The sequence below is a fragment of the Alosa sapidissima genome, chromosome 22 (genome assembly GCF_018492685.1).
Source record: "Alosa sapidissima isolate fAloSap1 chromosome 22, fAloSap1.pri, whole genome shotgun sequence".
In the NCBI taxonomy this organism is placed as follows: Eukaryota; Metazoa; Chordata; class Actinopteri; order Clupeiformes; family Clupeidae; genus Alosa; species Alosa sapidissima.
The window spans coordinates 27,207,367-27,227,566 of NC_055978.1; the positions used below are offsets into that span (position 1 = coordinate 27,207,367).

Below are 20,200 nucleotides of genomic sequence, written 5' to 3' on the forward strand. Positions count from 1 at the left end.
AGAGAACAGTTGGGCATACATCCCCTCACACAGATTCAGTTTGGAACATGCTGTGATGAATGATGTCATTCTCCAGTGACCACGGTATTCCCATTGTTAAGAAATTGTCTGCAAGTGAGCTGATTAAGTATGCCATTGCACAGCAATTAGCAAATGGAGAATAATCTCTCTGCAGAAAATCTGAAATTGCCCCATTTTTTGACATTGAGCATGGGTTTCATGTCAAAGTTATTTTGAGACATTTACATGGATTTTTTTTGTGTAAACCTCTTTAAGACCTCAACCCTCAAAGTTCTACTTGATTTTATAAATTAACATTTTGAGAAAATAAGAGAAAGTGCAAGTTTTACACAGAAGGGGCTATGAACACACACCCCAAGAGTTTATGTGTCTTCAAATGCCTCATTTAAAAGGATGGTATCTTTAAACCACTGGTAACTTTTTCCAGTCTATGGTTGCCACTCATTTGCTATAAATAGTAATACCGTTGTGGATGGACAAGTGCAAGTGCACCCACCATCTCGGCTTGATTTGGACTGAAAAACACCATTGGCTTCAATCAAATAATTGTATAACAACCATACTATTGTAAATTGATATTTTTGTGTAATTTTATCTGCAGTAGCTGTAAAATGTTCCAGTTTTCCAAATACCCTTTATATAGCTTTCATCAGCAGTTGCTTTGCCTCAGAGACATGTGCAGGGCTATCTTGGACCAATATAATGAAGAAGACCTTGGCGGCAGTTATTGGAGTGTATAACAGTGCCAAGCCCAGTCACTGATCATCTGCTCAATAAATTTGCGCTAATGACACACTAGAATATTTTCCGAGGATCAGTCATTGTTGCAACTTGATACAATAGACCAAGGAGCTAATTTTAAACCCTCCTTCCTAAAGCTTAGTCTGGCATGCTGCTCTCATTCTCCAGTAATGGCCAGTGGCCTTGTCTTCTCTCTCTCTCTCCCTCTCTTTCTTTCTCTATCCCTCTCTCCGTCACACGTGCCAATGTGTCCTCATGTCACAGGGCAAGAGTTGAGTGCACGCTATGATGGCACCGGATCCGCCCATCCTGTGCCACGTCAGCGCCAGACGTGAGCCCTAGTCGGGTGTTTTCTGGACAGAGATCCCCTTAAAGCCAACAGCACACTCAGCTCTGCTGTAGAGAGCCAGTCACCGCACCAAACGAGACATGCTAACACAGCCATGATTAATTTAGCAAGGTGTAGGCTTACACCACCATTTAATCTCCTGATTAAAAATGCAGTGTCCCAAACAGACAGGTTCACAGACAGCACAGATTGGGTGATTGGGACGGAGGGGGGTGCGGGGTGGGGGGGGGGTGGTGGGGTGACCACATGGGGGTGGGTGTTCTGCTGCCCCCCAAATACCATTTTATTTTAACCCGCAATGCAGAGTGATTAGCAGGGACTTAAGCGCCAGGCATGTGCTAACAAAGTGTGCGGCCCTCAGTTATGAATGAACTGTTGGAGCGGTTCGGTGGGCAGGCACCCCGAGGTTTGTGTTTCCAACAGCTGGAGGACATATATCCATTCACTGGCCTCAAATTGTTACGTGTTTAAGGACCAGAGTGGCTGACGACTGAATCTCAGTGGTCAGCCGAGCAGAGAGTGGACGCGGCGAGGATGAGCCCTGAGATTTCTCCCCGAGCTCCGATGCCTCTCTGCCCTCGGCGCTCCCATGGCACACGGGCTTATGTTTCTCCACTCGCTCCGAATTTGCCGAGGGCTTGGATGGAGCGTCCTCGGGGTATTTAAAACAAACTGTGCTTGTTGGGAGAGCCGTAACGTGAGACTCAACAATGCGTGCGCGCTTAGCCAGGCCAGGCATGCAGGGCCCTACAGGGCAGAACACATCAGACAACGCATACATCTCTCCTTTCTCTCACTCAGTCTCTTTTTTTCTGTCTCTGCCCATGTCTCTCTGTCGCTCTCTCCCTCTCTCTCTCCCTCTCTCTCTCTCCCTCTCTCTCCCTCTCTCTCTCTCTCCCTTTCTTTTGTTGGGTGATGGGAGTTTAAAAAAAAGAAGCTCTGAGGGTATCTCTTGTGTCTGTCTGCAAGCACACCATGGGAATAAGGGTGGAATGTACAAAATGTGCATTACCTCTGCAGACTGTTGTCGAAGCGGTCTGATAGAAAGGTCAACACATATTGGCTTTCAGTGGGATTGTTGAACTGTTGTAGCTTTCAGTGGGATTGTTTAACTATTGTAACTGAAGGTTTACGCTCGTAAGGACACGCACATGTTCCCAAACAATTACAGCCACTACCCTACTTATGCCGCTAACCTAACAGAGACTGCAGATTTGACTTTACCCTCAGCAATGGTGTGAGTTTTTCAGGTTTTGGTGGGTTTTTTAACAGACATCTTAAGAAGGACTGTGGCGAACCTACCTGACCGTTGTGTTCCCTTTGATACTTGCCTGCAGAAGTTAATTTGCAAAATTCATCAGGATTGGGCAGGGTTTCACTGCACCCATTCCCCTTGCCATCCTTTCGCCAGAAGTGCACTTAATATCTAATGAATTATTGAGACACGTCTTGTCATGTTAATCGTCTTTTTCACTGTGCAGGGTTGAGCTGCTTCTTATAGCGCTGCACAGATCCACCCACAGGGCTTGGCAGTCTTACTACCAACAACTGTCAAGTTGAAGGAGTAACGTTTTCTCAAGGTTTACTGTGTCTCAGAGAATATCCCTTTACCAGAGACTACCTCATCTGTATCCTTCTAAGATAGTCAGGAGCAGCACATCAGTTTGCACAATGTAGTCAATGAGTCAAAAATAGGCAACACCACCCTAGACAGTTACTTTATTGGGGAGGCTATGAATGAGCAGTGGTGGCTGGTCTTTCCAAAGACCCCAACCATAGGATACTGATCCTAGAACTGTCCATCTCGGTCCTCATTGGTCCACTGGGCATACTGATTGTGGCCCACTCATTTGCACTTGAATGGCATAAAATTCCACTGGTGCAATATGACTCCTCCCTCAGTGTAAAATGGGGGAGCTTCTTGTCCTTGGCTAGATCCAGGGTGTCACACAGAGAAGGGGCTGCATATTGATCAGTGTCCACTTTTGATCCCTTCACAGAAAGCTGAGGCCACAGGTGAAAAGAGACCCAGAGGCCGACCCAGGAAATGGGTGAGTAACTTTCGTGATTTCTTTTCCTTTTTATTCAGTTTGTACCCACATAAGACCACACACACACATACACACACACACGACACACACACGACACACACACGACACACACACACACACACACACACACACACACGACACACACACACACACACATACACACGCGACACACACACACACACACACACACACACACACACACACACACACACACACACACACACACACACACACACACACACACACACACACACACACACACACACACACGACACACACACACACACACACACGACACACACACATACACACACACAAAGTGACACCATAAAGTTCAAGTGTGCACCCCATACATAATGTGAGACAAATTTGTTCCACTTGAGAAAAGGCAGTTTACTGTCCTTTTATGAATGAATGTGTGGCGGTTAGAGTCTCTGCTCAGCCCAAGCTGAGTGAATGAGGAGCGTGTTACCACAAACACATTCACAGTGCTATCATTGCTCTTAATTATATTTTTTGCACTCATGCCCACTTCCTACTTAGTTTCACTGATAGCTTCTTGCCGATGTATATTTAAGGGGGATTTGGGTAAATGTTCATGTTATTAGCGAAAGAAAATGTTTATACTCCACATTGACCACAGGAATACTTAAATAATCAGACAGCTCAGACAGCTTGAAATTCTCTGTGTTTATCAGGTCATAAGTGACATACTTGATTCATAGTCGGACAAAAAGCTGCAGGCTGTTAAAAGTGCCACCAGGAGCCCAGCTGTAATATAGTGGGAGCTTGAACTCTCTCTGACATATGAGCTTCATTTCCTTAAGGATTCCTTTTACCTACAAATGAACAGAAGCCACTGAACTTCTGTTCACTTTGAAAGGTGTATGTGCGTATTTGTTTGTGTGTGTGTGTGTGTGTGTGTGTGTGTGTGTGTGTGTGTGTGTGTGTGTGCGTGTGTGTGTGACTAGAAGGGACTGAAGGAAGTTAGTGGAAGGTTTCAGTGTCATATACACTTAAAATATGTGTAAACAGTGTCATTATATCTGTCATTCACTGTGATTCAATCCAGCCATCAACCATTCACATACTGGGAATGACATATTGCAGTTATTCAGAGCACTATGTTAAACAAACTGGTAGTAATACAGCCATCAAGTCATAACAAAATTCTACCAGTCTTGCTCAATCTATTTGACGGCAATTTTTCTTTTCTAGTGATGTGTGAATGCAGTTTTCATTAGGTGGCCTCTCGGGAGTCATCTCAGACCATAATTTGCTCCAGCTCTCACACTGTCTCTGTCTCCTTTGAATGAACTGCAGAGCGCTCGGCTACATTCATAATTTCCCTTTGTGTTGCCAGCATGCATGAGCACTGTGTTACTCATCAAAGGCACTATATACATCCCCGTGATTCCCCTAGTGCTGCAATGGTGAATGGTGGTGAATAAGCCAGACCGCGAGTGAGACAGACTTGAGTGAGCAACCTCAGTTCAGCGATGTCTGCCAACATGATCTAGCGCCGCGGCCATTTTCTCTGAAAAGGTCCTGCTTTACCGTGCTATATGGAGCCACTGAACCCTTTGACTGACCTGATAAAGGAGTTCAATTTATTGCAGCGTTTCCTTTGTACTAGTGCCCGGCGACTCTCGGCAGCCCTTTCATGGTGTCCGTCTCCTGCAGGTACACACACCTTCGCACCACATCGCCCACGCACTCCCAGTCGCCCACACACTCCTGTCGCTGGCACACTGCCCATGTGACTGTAAAGCACATAGCAAACAGACTGCTGTAAGCGCTCGCTCTCTCTCTCTCTCTCTCTCTCTCTCTCTCTTTCTCCTGACCCTGTACCTGGGCCATAATGTGGATCTGCCCTCATGTTTCTCACGAGGTAATGAAAACCCAATAGCATTTGCTCTTTAGACAGCAACCCATGCAGGCTCCTGAGACTTAATGTGGGTTTTGTAAAGACCATATTGATTGACTCTGTTGGTTGGCTCTCCGGCTGCAGCGCTGTGGATCTAAGGTTAACTAGGGCTCTGAAAGGGCACAAGTTGCTCTTTGAGAACCTTTCCTTAGCAGAAACCTCTGTGAGAATGCTATGAATGGCATGGAATAGTGACATATTACAAGACAAGGGTGCGTTAATTTGCTGAACTTTCTCTGGTGTGCGCGCTTTGAAGAACAACATCCATTCAGCCAAAGTGACCCGCGTGAAGTGGTAACTGAGTCAATGAAATGCGTCAACACGCAGCTCAGAGAGAAATGTGACCCTCGGAGGATGAGGGGGGATCCTCATTAGGAAATCCTGCTCACCTTCCCAGAACAGGGCCCGCGATTGACGCACTGCACTCTGTCCATCTCAGGGCCGTGATACGCACACTGCACCAGCCATTAGCTCACAGAGGGCGGTCAGGGCCAGAGGACTGACTTTGTTTCGCTGTTTTTTTTTTTTTTTTTTATGAATGGACTGAGCGCAAGCATGTCTTTCCACGGGCCGTCCGCATGTATGGCCCACTTTGTGTGGCTTTGAAAGGCCGGGTTATGATCTGTTTGGTAGCTTTAGTGTGTCACAGATGAATTGGCATGGCCCTGAGGTCTCCCTAGCCACACGGCTGCTCCAGGCATACAGGGTGGACTTGTCAGGGGTCTGGACGTTCTAGCCGTGGATAAACAAGTCAGCTTTCTTCATTCAGCTACCGCTCGCCCTCCTGCAACTAATTATAGCATATCCTTTTTGGCTACAAGGGGCCATTGGAATGTTTTCCTTCACCATGCCCCCCCCCCCCCCCCCCGCAACGACCACCACCCCCACCCTCAAATGGTTAATAGAAGAAGGTGGCTGTGGCCACCGGCAGGGAAAGAAAGTTGTCTCACCATACCTGACCCTCAGGGAACTCAGAGAGCGTTGGTCTGTGGAGCCTGGCCAACGGTCTTGAGCGTCTCGATGGAAAGTCTCTAAGTGGCTCACAGCGCTGTTTGGTGTTCACCAAAACGTTCCCATCAGGGCTTCCCCCTCTTTTGTTTTGTGTGTGGAATGAAAAGTCAGACGTAATTTGATTTTCTACATTCATTTTGAAAGGTCCAATAAAGGCTCGAGCTATTTTGGAGTTCTAAGTCACATGCTTCCCAAAATGGAACCAACATTCAACATTTGTACTGAACCTATCAAGGAAGCAGATGATGACCACAATGTGATTGGTTGAACGTCTTTCCTCTTTACACCTGAAAAACTAAAACTGAGTAAAAGCTAAACTGAAGCCAGTCAGTTCCACAAAATAACATTAAAACTAAAATTATACACTTCTAACTCTAATAAAAAAAAAAAAACAAGCTGAAAGACTCAAGTTAATGGAAATGTCAAAGCCTAATAACTGAAAATGAATGGAAATTTCAAAACTAATAACTCTGCTTCTAATATGGCACTTGATGAGTTTAAAAGTTTGGGAATTAGTGGTCTGTGGTAACAACAGAAACAAGCCGAGTTGGAGGCAGTCATTGCAGTGCATGCCTCACCATTCTTCTTACTGATCTGTGGGCGCTAATACATTGCTGAGCAACTGTTTCTAATATGAAACACATCCTGAGTGAAAAGCTCTGGCCATAGAAAATTGGCAACTTTGCTGTTTTCACTGAGTCACTGTCACACTCATGGGAAGTGATCAGATGCAAAAATATTTGTTTACAACTTTTGAAAGATTGAAATGAAAAAAAAAAAAATCTACAGAGATGTATTTTGTATAGCAGCATTACTCGATGTATAGTAAATTCAGTAGTAAATTGCCACATTTGAATTGTTCTGAAATGTTCACAAGTCTGATGTTGAAGGAAAATACTTGTATCAAAAAAATTCTAATTGGCTGGCAGGTGTCTATTGTCATGTTTTTATGGGGGGACACCCCATTAACAAATCAAGGGCTGACAGGAAAGAGATGTGGTGACCATAAGGCCTCATATCAGACTATTGAGCTGGATTGCCGCATGCAACTGTTCATGACTAACTATGGAGCTGTATTGGACACCCCTGGAGGATGATCCAGGACCCCCCTGCTGTGTTTTGGCATAATGATCAGGATGAAAAATATTATTTTGATGATAATGATGATGAAAGAGCAAAAAAATATCACCCTGCTCTCCGGGGTCTGTTAATACATGACATACTAACAGAGATCATCGCGTAGCTTGGGCTCCATAAAAGATAACATTACACATAGCTTTTTACTGATGAAAGCTCTGCGCCTTTCTCCTTTGGATCTGTGGTAGGTGCCTAACTGGCCCTGCTGTCCAGAGCCCCCCCCCCCCCCAGGCTCATTCATGGCTATTCTTCACCCTGCCCACTCTGCACAGGTGTGGAGATGAATGGCTCTCACAGACAGACAGGCTTTCCTGTTGGTCCAGCAAGGATGTGCAGCACTCAGGCTGCCAACTGGCTGCTGTCCACAGGGTTTTATGGGCTTGGTAGCTCTACAGTTATAGAGTGCACAATGTGTGTGAGAGTGTGTGTGTGTGTGTGTGTGTGTGTGTGTGTGTGTGTGTGTGTGTGTGTGTGTGTGTGTGTGTGTGTGTGCATGTGTGAGTATGAGTGTATGTGAGAGATGTAGACGCCCACTTCCCCCAAGACTTGTCAAAACTTCCGCTCCTTCAGTGGTTGATTTCTCACTATGAAGTTCTTATGATTACTTGCTTTAATAAAAATAAATGGGAACTTCAAAGATGATCAGTTTATTTTCTCATGGTGTCTTTCCATAGATAGCATCTAGCCACATGTTGCACCACAGTACGTTTTTGCTGATTCTCACCAGCCAGCCGGTCAGGAGAGTGTGGACCAGTTCTGTGCTGAATGTCTTTTGTCTGAGGAGAGGGGTGGGAGTGGGAGAATACAAATCAGCATCTTCTCTCACTCCTTAGGTGGCTTTTTCCATTTCCCGTGGTCGGCTTCTCAGTTACATTTGCTGTACAAAAACCAGACCAGTTGGCCTTGAGCAGCCCAGCTGCTTCTCAGGCAGCAGACCCCCCCCCCCCCCCCCCCTCACACACACACACACACACATACACACACACACACACACACACACACTCACACACACACACACACTCACACACACACACACACACATACACCAACTGGACACGCAACACTTCCGAACCTCTGTGTCCATGCACGGTCAATGAAACGTGAAAAAAAACACATAAACAAGCATATAAACAAACAAAAGCCCAAAACTCCTACTGGGCGTCTGACTAGACTAGACTGACTCAGCTGTAGAGGAAGTGAGTAGATGAATGAGAGAGGTGGCACGGGTGGGAGGAGGAGAGGAAATGCTCACCTCACCTCACGTCTCATCTCCTCACCTCACCTCACCTCTCATCTCCTCACCTCACGTCTCATCTCACCTCACCTCTCATCTCCTCACCTCACCTCACCTCACCTCTCATCTCCTCACCTCACGTCTCATCTCACCTCACCTCTCATCTCCTCACCTCACGTCTCATCTCACCTCACCTCTCATCTCCTCACCTCACGTCTCATCTCACCTCATCTCCTCTCATCTCCTCTCCTTTCCTCTCATCTCCTCTCCTCTCCTCTCCTCTCCTCATCTCATCTCATCTCATCTCATCTCATCTCATCTCATCTCCTCTCCTCTCATCTCCTTTCCTCTCCTCTCCTCTCCTCTCCTGTCCTGTCCTGTCCTCTCCTCTCCTCTCCTCTCCTCTCCTCTCCTTTCCTCTCATCTCCTCTCCTCTCCTCTCCTCATCTCATCTCCTCTCTTCTCATCTCATCTCATCTCATCCCCTCTCTTCTCATCTCATCTCATCTCCTCTCTTCTCATCTCATCTCATCTCATCTCCTTTCGTCCTCGTCTCATCCCGTCTCGCTCGCCCCACTCCACTCCGCTCTGCTCGGTGCTGGGCTGTGGGGTGCTGGGCTGTGGGGTGCTGGGCTGTGGGGTGCTGGGCTGTGGCGCTGCTGCTGGTGCTGCTCTTGGCCGGGCGACAGACGCTGTTGACAGGTGGAGAGGAGTGGAATCAGAGCAGGGGCTAACATGAGGAGGGGGGGGGGGGGGGGTGTGGGGGTAAGCCTTGCATTTGGGGGTCATCCAACAGTGTGCAAATGGACTGGGGAGACTCGGACAGCTCTCTGCCAGAGTGTGAAATGGTACTTTTTTCTTTTTTCCTTCTTTCTTTCTTTCTTTCTTTCTTTCTTTTTTTCTCTGTTCCCCTCTTCCCTCCCATGATCCCTCTCTCTCTCTCTTCACTGTCTCTCTTACTTCTCTTTGTTTAGAAACGTGTGTGTGTGTAAGGTGGTAGGAGGAAACGTGTGTGTTTGTATGGTGGTAGGAGGATCCCATGATGGGAATTCAGGGTCAAACCCTTTTTATAGTCTCAGCGTGCTTCACTGGCAAAATATTGAACTTGGCCTCCTGGGCTTACTGGGCTGCAGTTTCCCCGCGCCAGAAGAGTTCCTCTCGCAGGCTGTTTGTCGGAGGGTGAATCACCACTGTGTATGCAGCATACCCTGGCTGGGTAGTCTCCACTGGGTTTACTGATGCCCACAAATTGGGGTTGTGCCCAAATGACCATGGTACTTGGTCGTAAAAACGGCACAAACGCAGGTTCTGTCTGTCTCCTTGGAATTGACTTTTTATTTGCATTGAGTGCTCTCCTGCTGCCTTTGCTTTCTAAGTTTCTGAGTTTTCTTCACTAGACATTTTTCATGGGATGTTACAACGAGCTCCAACGTTCTATTAGTGATCAGCGCAGCGGCGTGGGCGAGATGGAGAGTGGGGTTGCTGGGGGAGCTGAGGTATGTTGTAACCCTGGGGCTGGGTTTATTTTGTGGCTTGGAGCAGAGTCTTGTCCCTCCCTGGCTGGCTGTGAGAGAGCCTGGACAGCTCTGCCTCATTCCCTGCATTTCAGCCCTTCCCCCTGCTCGGCCTCCCCCCTCCTCTACCCTCTTCCCTCGCTTCCCTCTTTCTTTCTTCCTTTCTCTCTTTTTTGTCTCTCTCAAAACGCACACACACACACACGCACACACACACACACACACACACACACACACACACACACACACAAGTCTATCCCTCTCCCTCCGACTCTGGCCCGTGAGTCTGAATTCCTGCCAACAGGGGCGTGTGTCCAGGCCGGGACTCCACACACACCAGGAGTTTTCTGGGACCACCTCAACGGATTTCCACTAGTGACCTCTAGAGCCCCCCACCCCCCCTCCCCTCCCCTCCCCTCCCCTCCCCACATGCCTGCCCCCCTCCGTTCCCTCTCGTCGCCCCCCCCCTCCCTCCCTCCCTCCCTTTCCTGCTGCAGCCTCTGGAAGCGCTTTAATCATTTCACTCTGAGCCAGAGACTAAAACAGCAGTCCCGCTAGGTGCTCCGGAGATGAGGATGTAAAAGGCAATGGAGTTCAGACCCGCAGGAGAGAAAGAGAAAGCGGGAGGGAGAGAGAGAAAGAGAGAGAGAGAGAGAGAGAGAAAGAGAGAACACCACTCACCCCTGTGTTGACCCAGGTAAAGAAGGCTCTCGTGTTTGGAAAGATAGAGAGAGAAAGAGAGAGAGAGAGAGAGAGAGAGAGAGAGAGAGAGAAAGAGAGAACACCACTCACCCCTGTGTTGACCCAGGTAAAGAAGGCTCTCGTGTTTGGAAAGATAGAGAGAGAGAGCGAGAGAGCGAGAGAGAGAGAGAGAGAGAGAGAACAAAAAAAATAAGTTGTTTCGAAATAAACAGCAACTCTTTTTCCCACTAATAGAAAAGGTTTTACCAGCAAATGGGTGTGTGTGTGCAAATAGAGAGGTGATGACATTAGATTGCAGAAAATAATATATAGAAACATATCAATGTAATGCAAAATGAGGAAATGTAAACTTAGATATAAATACCAACATTCTAGTTACTGATGTACCAAGATCTATATGGGATGGGTTTTGTTTTTACTTTTTGGTATGATATATTTATGCATGTATAAGAGAACGATAGAAAAAGGAAAAGAGGAGAGAAAGAGGGAGAGAGAGTGAGAGAGGGAGAGAGAGAGGGAGAGAGAGAGGGGGAGAGTGTTTGTAAAGTGGGGAAAGGTATGTGACACATGTTATTGATGGTTAGGCCTCCATACAACCCAAGGCCTTTATCCTGCCCTGGCTCCACACGCTCAGTCTCTATTTCCTGTTGAAGGTGAGACAAGGCTGCCGCAGAGAGGCCTGCGATTGTGAACGCTCCCGCGCCCATTTTCAGCACCAGGTCCCTTCCTTTCCTCCTCTCCTCCCTCACCCACAGCGCAGTGCAGCGCACAAATGCCAGCGTGAATGTGAACCTTCATTGAGATGAAGCAACATACGGAGAAAAAAAAAAAAACCCCAAGCATTTTGTTAATGTTTTTTGAATGTAGATTATTTGAAAATGGTTGTATTTTTTTTTTTTTTAATCTTAAAAATAGCCTACAACTTCCATGAACATGCTGAGGAATTCTAGACGGTGAACTTTTTCATGGCCCTGTGCCCTCAAGAAGAATGACATTGGAGGGAAGTGGGGTCATCCCAGATATGTAGAAACACACTCGAGGTTTGTGTTCAATTTCATACTGTCTTGCGGGGGGGGAAGGGGGGAGTGGGGGCGGGAGGCTCTGAAGCTGAGGCTTTTCTCTCCCCTTCCCCAAACGGACACAGAGACACACTTGCATGAGGTCTGTCAATTTGCCACAGTTAACGACCGTGATTAATGTGTGGAAAGATCAAGTCCACATTCATTACATTTCTGTTAGTTCAGAGACGGGAAAGGAAAGCAATCAGGCAAACAAAGCAGAACCCTCTCCAAATAGAAAGATGCCTTCTGGACGGGAGGCTTGTATCAACCAACAATGTGCAAAAAGAAAAACAAGCTGGGCTCTGTTGATTCCCATGTCCGTGCTTTTTGACATTCCAGAGTGCGAAATGCAGGAGTACCATATGAGAATGTGCTCATTTTGGATGCAGAAGTACCATATGAGAATGTGCTCATTTTGGATGCCAGAACATGTATCACTTTTATTGTGTGCACGAATAAGCCAAAATATGCTGCGAGTCCGTACATACAGGCTTGTCAGTGTACGTGCACTGAAAACAGCCCCCCCCACCCCCACCCCCTCCAGCTTTGCAGGCTGCAATTCTTTCAAATTTGTCAAAAATAAGTACTTGTGTTTGCGTCAATACAGTATTTCTGCCAACCCCACAGAGACATAGGAGGTGTTCTGGACAGTTTAATGCATTACGTTGACATGATGGCGCTTATTAAAGGCTGCTTATCATGTGTTGAACTGTCTGCATGTATTTCTGTGTGTACTTCCCATGTGTGAAACACCAGCTGTGAAATCTACATCAGATGTGTCAGATTCTGTGCAACATTCAAAAAGATTTCCCCCCTTTTCAAAACTGGACTTTGACAGGACATCGGCTTTCACCACTGTCAAGTTGGGAAAGAATAGCCAAGCTTTAGCCAAGAGAAATCAGAACTGTAAATGTAAAAGTCAATCCTTGAAACATCCCTCTAAAGACACAAAGTTATTGACAGACTGCCCCATAAAGACACAAGCAACCCCTCAAGACCGCGTAAAAGAGAAAACTCCCAACTGGAAAGTTGCGTGGAGCAAAACTAAAACCTGAATTATTGCACAGCAAGCGCCCCTCCCCTTTTTATCCTCTCTCCTTTGAGAAACTCTGGGAACTGATTTCACTTCAAACAGCAGAGGCTTCCAAACAGAGCAGATCCAATTTGTCTGCGCCTTTCTCTCCTTCCAGAACAACCCCCGAAAACCTCCGAACAAAAGGCTGCTTGTCCTGCCAGGAATTTTCCACATTCCCACATTCCTCTCTGTGGCAGACATTTTTCTCCACTACAAAGGGCCCTTGGGCAAATTCCCCCTAATCGCAGGGTTTAGCCTAGCTCTGATAGGTGCCATTCATAGCCCTGTTCAGGAGAGGAGAAGACTGATTGGTGGTGGTGGTGGAGGTGGTTTAAAAAAAGTGAGTTGGGATTGGGGTAACGTGTGTGTGTGTGTGCATGTGTGTGTGTTTGTCTGTGTTTGTGCACACGTGAGTGCGTGCATGTGTGCACTGGGGAGCTGGGGTAATGGCGGCGGGGGAGTTTCTTGGACGGGGAATCTTTTCATGATCTACTGAAATGGTGGAGGCATTCCAGGGGAGATCACAAAGCGGGTGCTGTGGCCTGCACCCTGGAGAAGCCTGGCTTCTTTCCCCCCACTTCCACCTCCAGTCAAACAGAACATGTGGCATTTATTCACGGCAGCACAAGCTCTGGGCTGGGGAGAGGGGAGGGGGGGTGGGGGCAAGGGGAGGGGGGAAGAGGGGGGGCAGTTGCTGGGTGGCTCTAATGTGGGGTCTGCTTCCAGAGAGGGGAGTCCTTGGTTATGTTCCCTTCGTCAAAATGAAGGAGGGTCTTTTTTTTATTTTTCCTGCTTTTGTGGATTTCTCGTCAGCTATAGTAAGAAGGTACTTAAGGAAGGTTTTCCTTCAAACACAAAACATGTGTTAGCAGTCAACGTGTAACGTCAAGGTATAGGTATTATTTATAGGTATATATTTCTTTGTTTGTATGTTAGTATGTTTAATATGCATTTTTGTGCATATTAAACTTTTGTGCTTTTGTACATTTACAATTTTTGTGGTTTGAAACACTGTTCCCAACACTACAAGGTGAAAGCAAAGTTTGGAAAGTTAGAAAAGTTTGAATGAATACATGGTTGATTGTGGAAATTAAAGACACACTTGCAAGTTGAATGTCCACATTCCAATATATCTTTATTCAAAAAGCTTCCTGAGTGGGATGTAAACTAAACTTCAACTGAAGGGGCCACTAACAATAAGTTGTCACAGGAAATGTATCCTACGCAAGTATGATATATATATATATATATATATGCGCACTATAAGAAAAGTTTTATACCCTCAGCAATCATTGCACTAAACAAACTCCTGTGACAATTACCCATCCCCCCTATTCTTTTGTGTTTTATGTTGTCTGCACTGTCCACCTTTTTGCTTGTATGGTGTTGAGGAGGGAGGGAACTGGGGGGGGGGGTGTTAAATGTTATATTTTATATGTTATATGTATGAGGCTGTGTACATCCTGCATGGAATGTAACAATGATATGTGTGAAAAAGAATATCCTTATAGGACAATAACGACTCTATACTAGACTCTATACTATACAATACTCTATACTAGATACTAGAGAACCTTAGGTGCAAACCACTCTAAAAATCAACAGATTCCCCCCCGTCCACTGGTGATGTTCTAGCTCAGAGGCTTTAAAGATGAAGTCCAGAGGGCTGCTCACACTAGTCAGGCCTACGTGCATGTTTTACAAGGTCTGTAATTCTTGGTTAACTTGTCTGGCATGGTTAGCCATTACTATCAGTACAAAATGCTGATCAAATACTAGCTTAAGCAGAACCCTCCCTCTCTGACCTGTCTGTGTCGTTTTTATTTGTTTTTAAAATCGCACCTCGTGTTTGGACTTGCTTTACAAGTTCATATGTTTGGCACCAGGATGAGAGAGCGACGCGAAACCCGCTTGGCCTGGTGAGGAATTCATTTCTGGGAACAGCGGTGACTGCGGAGGTGTCTGATTCCATATCGTGTTTAATAATTCCCCCACCATCAGCCTCGCTTCCCTGTGCTGAGAACCTGACTGGTCCATTCATGCAGGAGCGGAGCCTGCAGGGTTAAGGACAGGGGGTGAGCACTGGGCCAGTCGTTAGCAGGGTGGCCGCTGCACAAAGCTTATAGGGTCAGGTGTGAGGGACCAAGGGGCCTGTTTTTATATCAACATAATATGGATTGCACATACTGTAAACTTCAAAGGATATGCGTTTAAAAAATAAATAAAAATAGAAACATGAACAAGTTGGAAAGTGGATAGTAAAAAGTGTTGGTTGATATTGAGAGGTCTACACTAGAGGCCCCCTTCTCTAAAGGCCCCCATGTCTGCAGTATATGTCTAAGCCTGTGAGTGTGTGTGTGTGTGTGCAAGCATCTGTGTGTGTATGCATGTCTACGCTATGAATAAGTCTGCCTGTGTTTCTCCACTTTTGTCCCCACACAGTTTCAGACGTGCACTTAGAGACTTCAAAAGAGCTGGCCGATAAGAGGGTCAGCAGAGCAGGAGGTGTGACCGGGCTTGCGATAGCTCCCCTGGACGAGCTCTTAGCATGAAGGTGCCAGGATTGGCGAAAGCATGTGGACGTAGAGTGTTATCCCTGCTCCCCCGCGCTGTTTTGGTGCAGCTCTGCCTCAGCACGCACCTCTCAAGTGCCGCAGGTACGTGCAGCGGCTTGTGTTCCTTGCCCAGGCTGCCAGCACGCCGAGCTCACTTCTCCTCGCAATTAGCCGCTAGGAGTTAGCAGTTAGCATGGCTAGTTTCAGAAATGGAGACTCTTTACAAATAGTCTTAGTGACATGTTTGTGAACAGCCTCTCATTCTTGTGACATTCTTGTGTCACTTAATGTAAATAGACATTCAGTTTCGAATGCTTGTGAATTGTCAGCAGTGGAATTGCATCTATGGTTAGCCTGCAATGGGAGCTAGCCTGCCTGGAATGAGAGTTTAAGTGCAACATTTAATTTGCACCTCTGTTGAGAGGGCACCCCGCGCAGGCAGGCAAGATTTTACAGGAATAGCAAGCAGTGTAAATGCCTCAAAATCCTGAAAGCAAAAATCAGGCGGTAGCGAGGGGGGTGGCAGGGGGGGTGGGGGGGTGGTTGCATCAAGGCATGTGGGTGCCGTGGCCCTTTCCCTTGTGAGTGGAGAGGTGTTTGACATCACTTATCCCAGGCGAGACTTCCGCTGCCGAGGGAGCCAGGGAAGCTGTTATCTCTCTGGGATGGGGAAGATTAATACTGGTGTTTGGCCTGACAGGCTGTTGAAGATGGGGAGTCAGTGGGAGGGAGCTCTTTCCTCTCCCCCATGTACTCATTCACACTCTACCCTGACCCTCTGTGTGTGTGTGTGTGTGTGTGTGTGTGTGTGTGTGTGTGTCTGTGTCTGTCTGTCTGTCTGTGTCAATGATTGTGTGTGTGTGTGTGTGTGTGTTTGTCTGTGTGTGTGTGAGCATCTATTAATGTGCATGGGTATGCTTGTGTGCGCATGTGCACGTGTTTATCTGCCTGTGTGTGTGTTTTTCTGTGTGTGCTCGTGTATATGAATGGGTGTCTGAGCAGACCACTTACCCCCCACTGTTCAGGAAGCTGTGTTGATCTGCCTGTGTGTGTGTGTGTGTGTGTGTGTGTGTGTGAAGAGCTGCCCCCGCAGCTTTACACTTGGAGCGAGTTCAGGGCTCCCTCATCATGTAGGGGGACGGCCTGATTACTCTGAAGCTGTTAGGGTTAGGCAAACTTGAAAGAGCCGGCAGTGGAGCCGGATTTAACTGCCTGTCAGGCGAGGGCCCTCATCACATGGCCTCCGCTCCTAGGTGAAAGTGAAATGGTTTACTGTGCGTAGGGGGGTACCGGACCGCACCGGACTGCACCGCACTTCCCCGTGTGGGGAGACGGCTTACTCAGTTGTGTGGCATCCGACCCACTATCTGGAGGTGAGGAGTTACTGTGGGGCTTACCTCGGAATGAAATCGACATGCCATGCCCCCCCTCCCCCCCCCATCAACTTTCTTTGATGTTATCATTCCTGAGCATGGTGTGTGTCTTTCTGGCCACTGACTCTGTCTCTGTCTCTGACTCATGCGTTTGATTCTTTTTTTCCTGTACAAGCAGGATGCAGCATGTAACTGCCATTGGATGGTTGTGGAACTTAGAGTCCATGACTCATGTGTCACCGATTGCTCTCACTGAGTGGTAGCTGCTCCATCTGATTACTTTGCCGCTGACTTCACCTTTTGCAGGTAGTTTTCAGTTTGACGTGATCACAATCAGAAGGCAGAATTAAAAAATCAGCTGGGCTGCAAGTGGACCTACACACTCAGAACTGATTCAAACACTGTGCTCTTCAGCACTTCTGAAACTCAAGGGTTTGTTAGACAGACACACTGTATGTCACGCTTCCATTGGATCAGTGTGTGTGTAGGTGTGATCACTTATATTGGTTCATATTGTGGTGAATTTACATCTAACAGGTTCACCCTGTCCCCCTGCACCTACACCAATCAAACATGGCTTTCACATGTGCTTTTATTTCCAACATACTGTATATACACGTTATCATTAAATAAATCTATTTGAACTATGACCTTTCCTCATTATTTTGGGGAAAAACAAACACCCTCTATTGCTGAAAGGTTATGAATTGAGTTGTAAGTAATAGACATTATTTTATATAGTGGACTTTCCAGACTGGCATTAAAATATCTTTGACGCCTATTACAGCCTTAGAGAAGGCAGCCCCTGTTCAGTAACAACCAGAGGCATTGACATCACACAAATGAAATGCTCACTCACTGAAAGTGCTCTATTAGGTAAAGTTGTTAAAATTTAATAGTGTAAATAGTATGGCATTCCAGATTTTAACAAGCCTTATTTTTTACCCAAATGTTTAATCAAAAACATATATCATTTTAAATGCACTTGCGGATTCCTTTGGTAGCCCAAACTGTATATCTATCTAATTTGGTTATACTGAAATGGCTCATATTATTTTTAACGTCTACCACACACCCACTGTTCTAAGTGTTAGACTGCAGCTCTGCTGAGTGACTTTAATGATCATAGCAAAGGTTAAGTGTTACAGACTAACAGGCAAAATCTCACCAGTTCTTAGGCTGTGTTCACAGACTGAGGTGTTCTCCTTGAGAGCTTCTAACCCACCCTCCATAACAAGTTGTGTCCAAGACGTTTTCGCTCAGTGGGGAATGGTGAGAATTCTGACGTGCTGGTGGCACTTGCTCAGAAGCACACCTATAAAAGTGTTGAAGGATGTCAGCCACAAGGCCTGCTTTTCCACTGAAACTGCTTCCATGTGACTAGTTACATGACGCCGATTTACAGTCAGTCTAACATTATATGGCTCTAAAAGCTAAAATGCATTTTGGCCCGTGTTCTTAGATAATATTGAATGAATGTTCTAATGTTCTAACATCTAATGTTAAATGTCCAGTTGAGGTCTAATGCAACCGTCCCATTTGTTTGATATGGTCTATTACCTATTATCTATCCATGTCAAGTACTAGATGATCATTAGCTAGGCTGAATGCACAGCAGGATGTTCAGTTAAAGCAGAGACTTTCTAATGAGGAGACACAGCACTCAAAAAAACCTCCATAGAAATGCATGGGGCTAGTTTGTAACGCCAATATGGCCGTTGTCTACACATATCCCACCCCTTCCTCGACAAAACGTCGACAATGAATACATTGAGCCAATCATGTGGTGTGATGTGAATACATTGAGCCAATCATATGGTGTGTTGTGAAGACATCGTGCCAATCGTGTTGTGAACTCACCGCTAGAGCAAGATTGGTGTCGTGAAGCCTTGCGCACGCGCATTTCTGCCTAATAGGATGCCCGATGAGTTCCCAAAAAGCGTTGCAATATGGAGGGACTTGCCTAAAAGGACTTTGGTTAAAGGGAGGGATTTCTGGTTCTGAACATGAGGAAGGAGCCCCATTCACATCACATCAGAGAAAACATGCTTCAGCAACCCCAACTATTTACAATATAGTTTGGGATCAGGAAGTCTGAGGAACCACCATTCACCATAAACTCAAGTTTTGTGTAAATCCATCCAAGTTAAGCTTTATGGTCAGTTTTTAAATCATGCTTGCATGGCCTTACACAGTTCGAAACCGTGCGAGTGCCATTCTATGTATGGATAGGCACTCATATAGCAGCTCACTGAGACGTCTGTGTTTGACAGAAGCTCATTCTCACTATTTGAGGAGTTTGGAATCCTTTTTCCAGGCCACATAATGTAGCATGGAATGAACTTGGTGCTACACACAGAAGCACTCAATCTTCACATGTACACTTCACTTGGCTGCGAAATGACCAGTGCACGTGTGTCTGGCCTTGTATTTTGCTCTGCTGCTGTAGCCAAATGTCCCTGATTGGGCAGTAAGAGTCTTGAGGTGTAATCTAAGAAATGCCAGTGATTACGCTGTTTGGCTGTTCTGCGCGTTCAGGTTAATTGTTTTTCCGGCGGTTCCCAGGGTGGACGTCTGCTGGCCCGGTCCATTAGGAATGTGTGCATCATCTTCCCAATTTCCCCTTTATCGCAGCGAACATTCTTTGCTCGGATCCATCCGGTGTTGACATTTACTGTGTTACAGCCCCCTAGCATTCCATGCGGAGCTGGCACAGAAAACACCAGCTGTTCTGAACAATCCGGCTTGGCGGATGGGATGGGGTGGGATGGTGGTGGTGGTGGGTGGCAGTGTGGTGGATGGGGGGTTGGGATGTAGGGATGGGGTGTGTGTGTGTGTGGGGGGGGGGATGTAGGGATGGGGTATGTGTGTGTGTGTGTGGGGGTCATGTGCTCAGTTCACAGCGGCTGGCAGAGGCAGCACATACACACACACACACACACACACACACACACACACACACACACACACACACACATACACACACACACACACACACACACACACACACACACACACACAGGAGGCTCAGACTCCTCAGCTGTCAGAGGCACTTCCTGCGTGTGCTGGTGGCAGTGCTTAGTGTTTGGGCTGCGGTGGCCAGGGCACAATCTGAGCTTTGTGCTGAGCCTCCGGCCCACTGGGCCCTTGTTGAAGGCGCCGCTGTTCTCCCCTTCAAGAATGTGCTCCAATGTTACTGCAATGTTGGGAGTTGCGGAGAGGACAGGGACATTTCCCTGTCAAAAGTTCAGTGTGTGGAGGATGGGGGTTAGTGATCGGGACTGTGTCATGGGGCAGATAAAAGGGGGGTTCTGTTACTGCTCTGACTGGCTGAATGAAGTCGCTGGACGCCACCAAATTCACTGTGATTGTTGGTGATGTCAAACATTTGTAATTGTTGTAATAGCAGCTTGGGTAGTAAATATGTTATAGATCTGTAGTAATGGGAA

The 20,200-nt window shown here is 46.7% G+C and overlaps 1 protein-coding gene across 1 annotated transcript in view; it reads left to right on the forward strand.

The window, feature by feature from the left end:
• hmga2 (high mobility group AT-hook 2) overlaps positions 1-20,200 on the forward strand; it is a 31,398-nt gene that overhangs the window by 6,455 nt on the left and 4,743 nt on the right. The window contains exon 3 of the mRNA XM_042078861.1: positions 3,112-3,162. Within this exon, the coding sequence (XP_041934795.1) occupies positions 3,112-3,162 (51 nt within the window). The remainder of the gene's footprint in view (positions 1-3,111; positions 3,163-20,200) is intronic.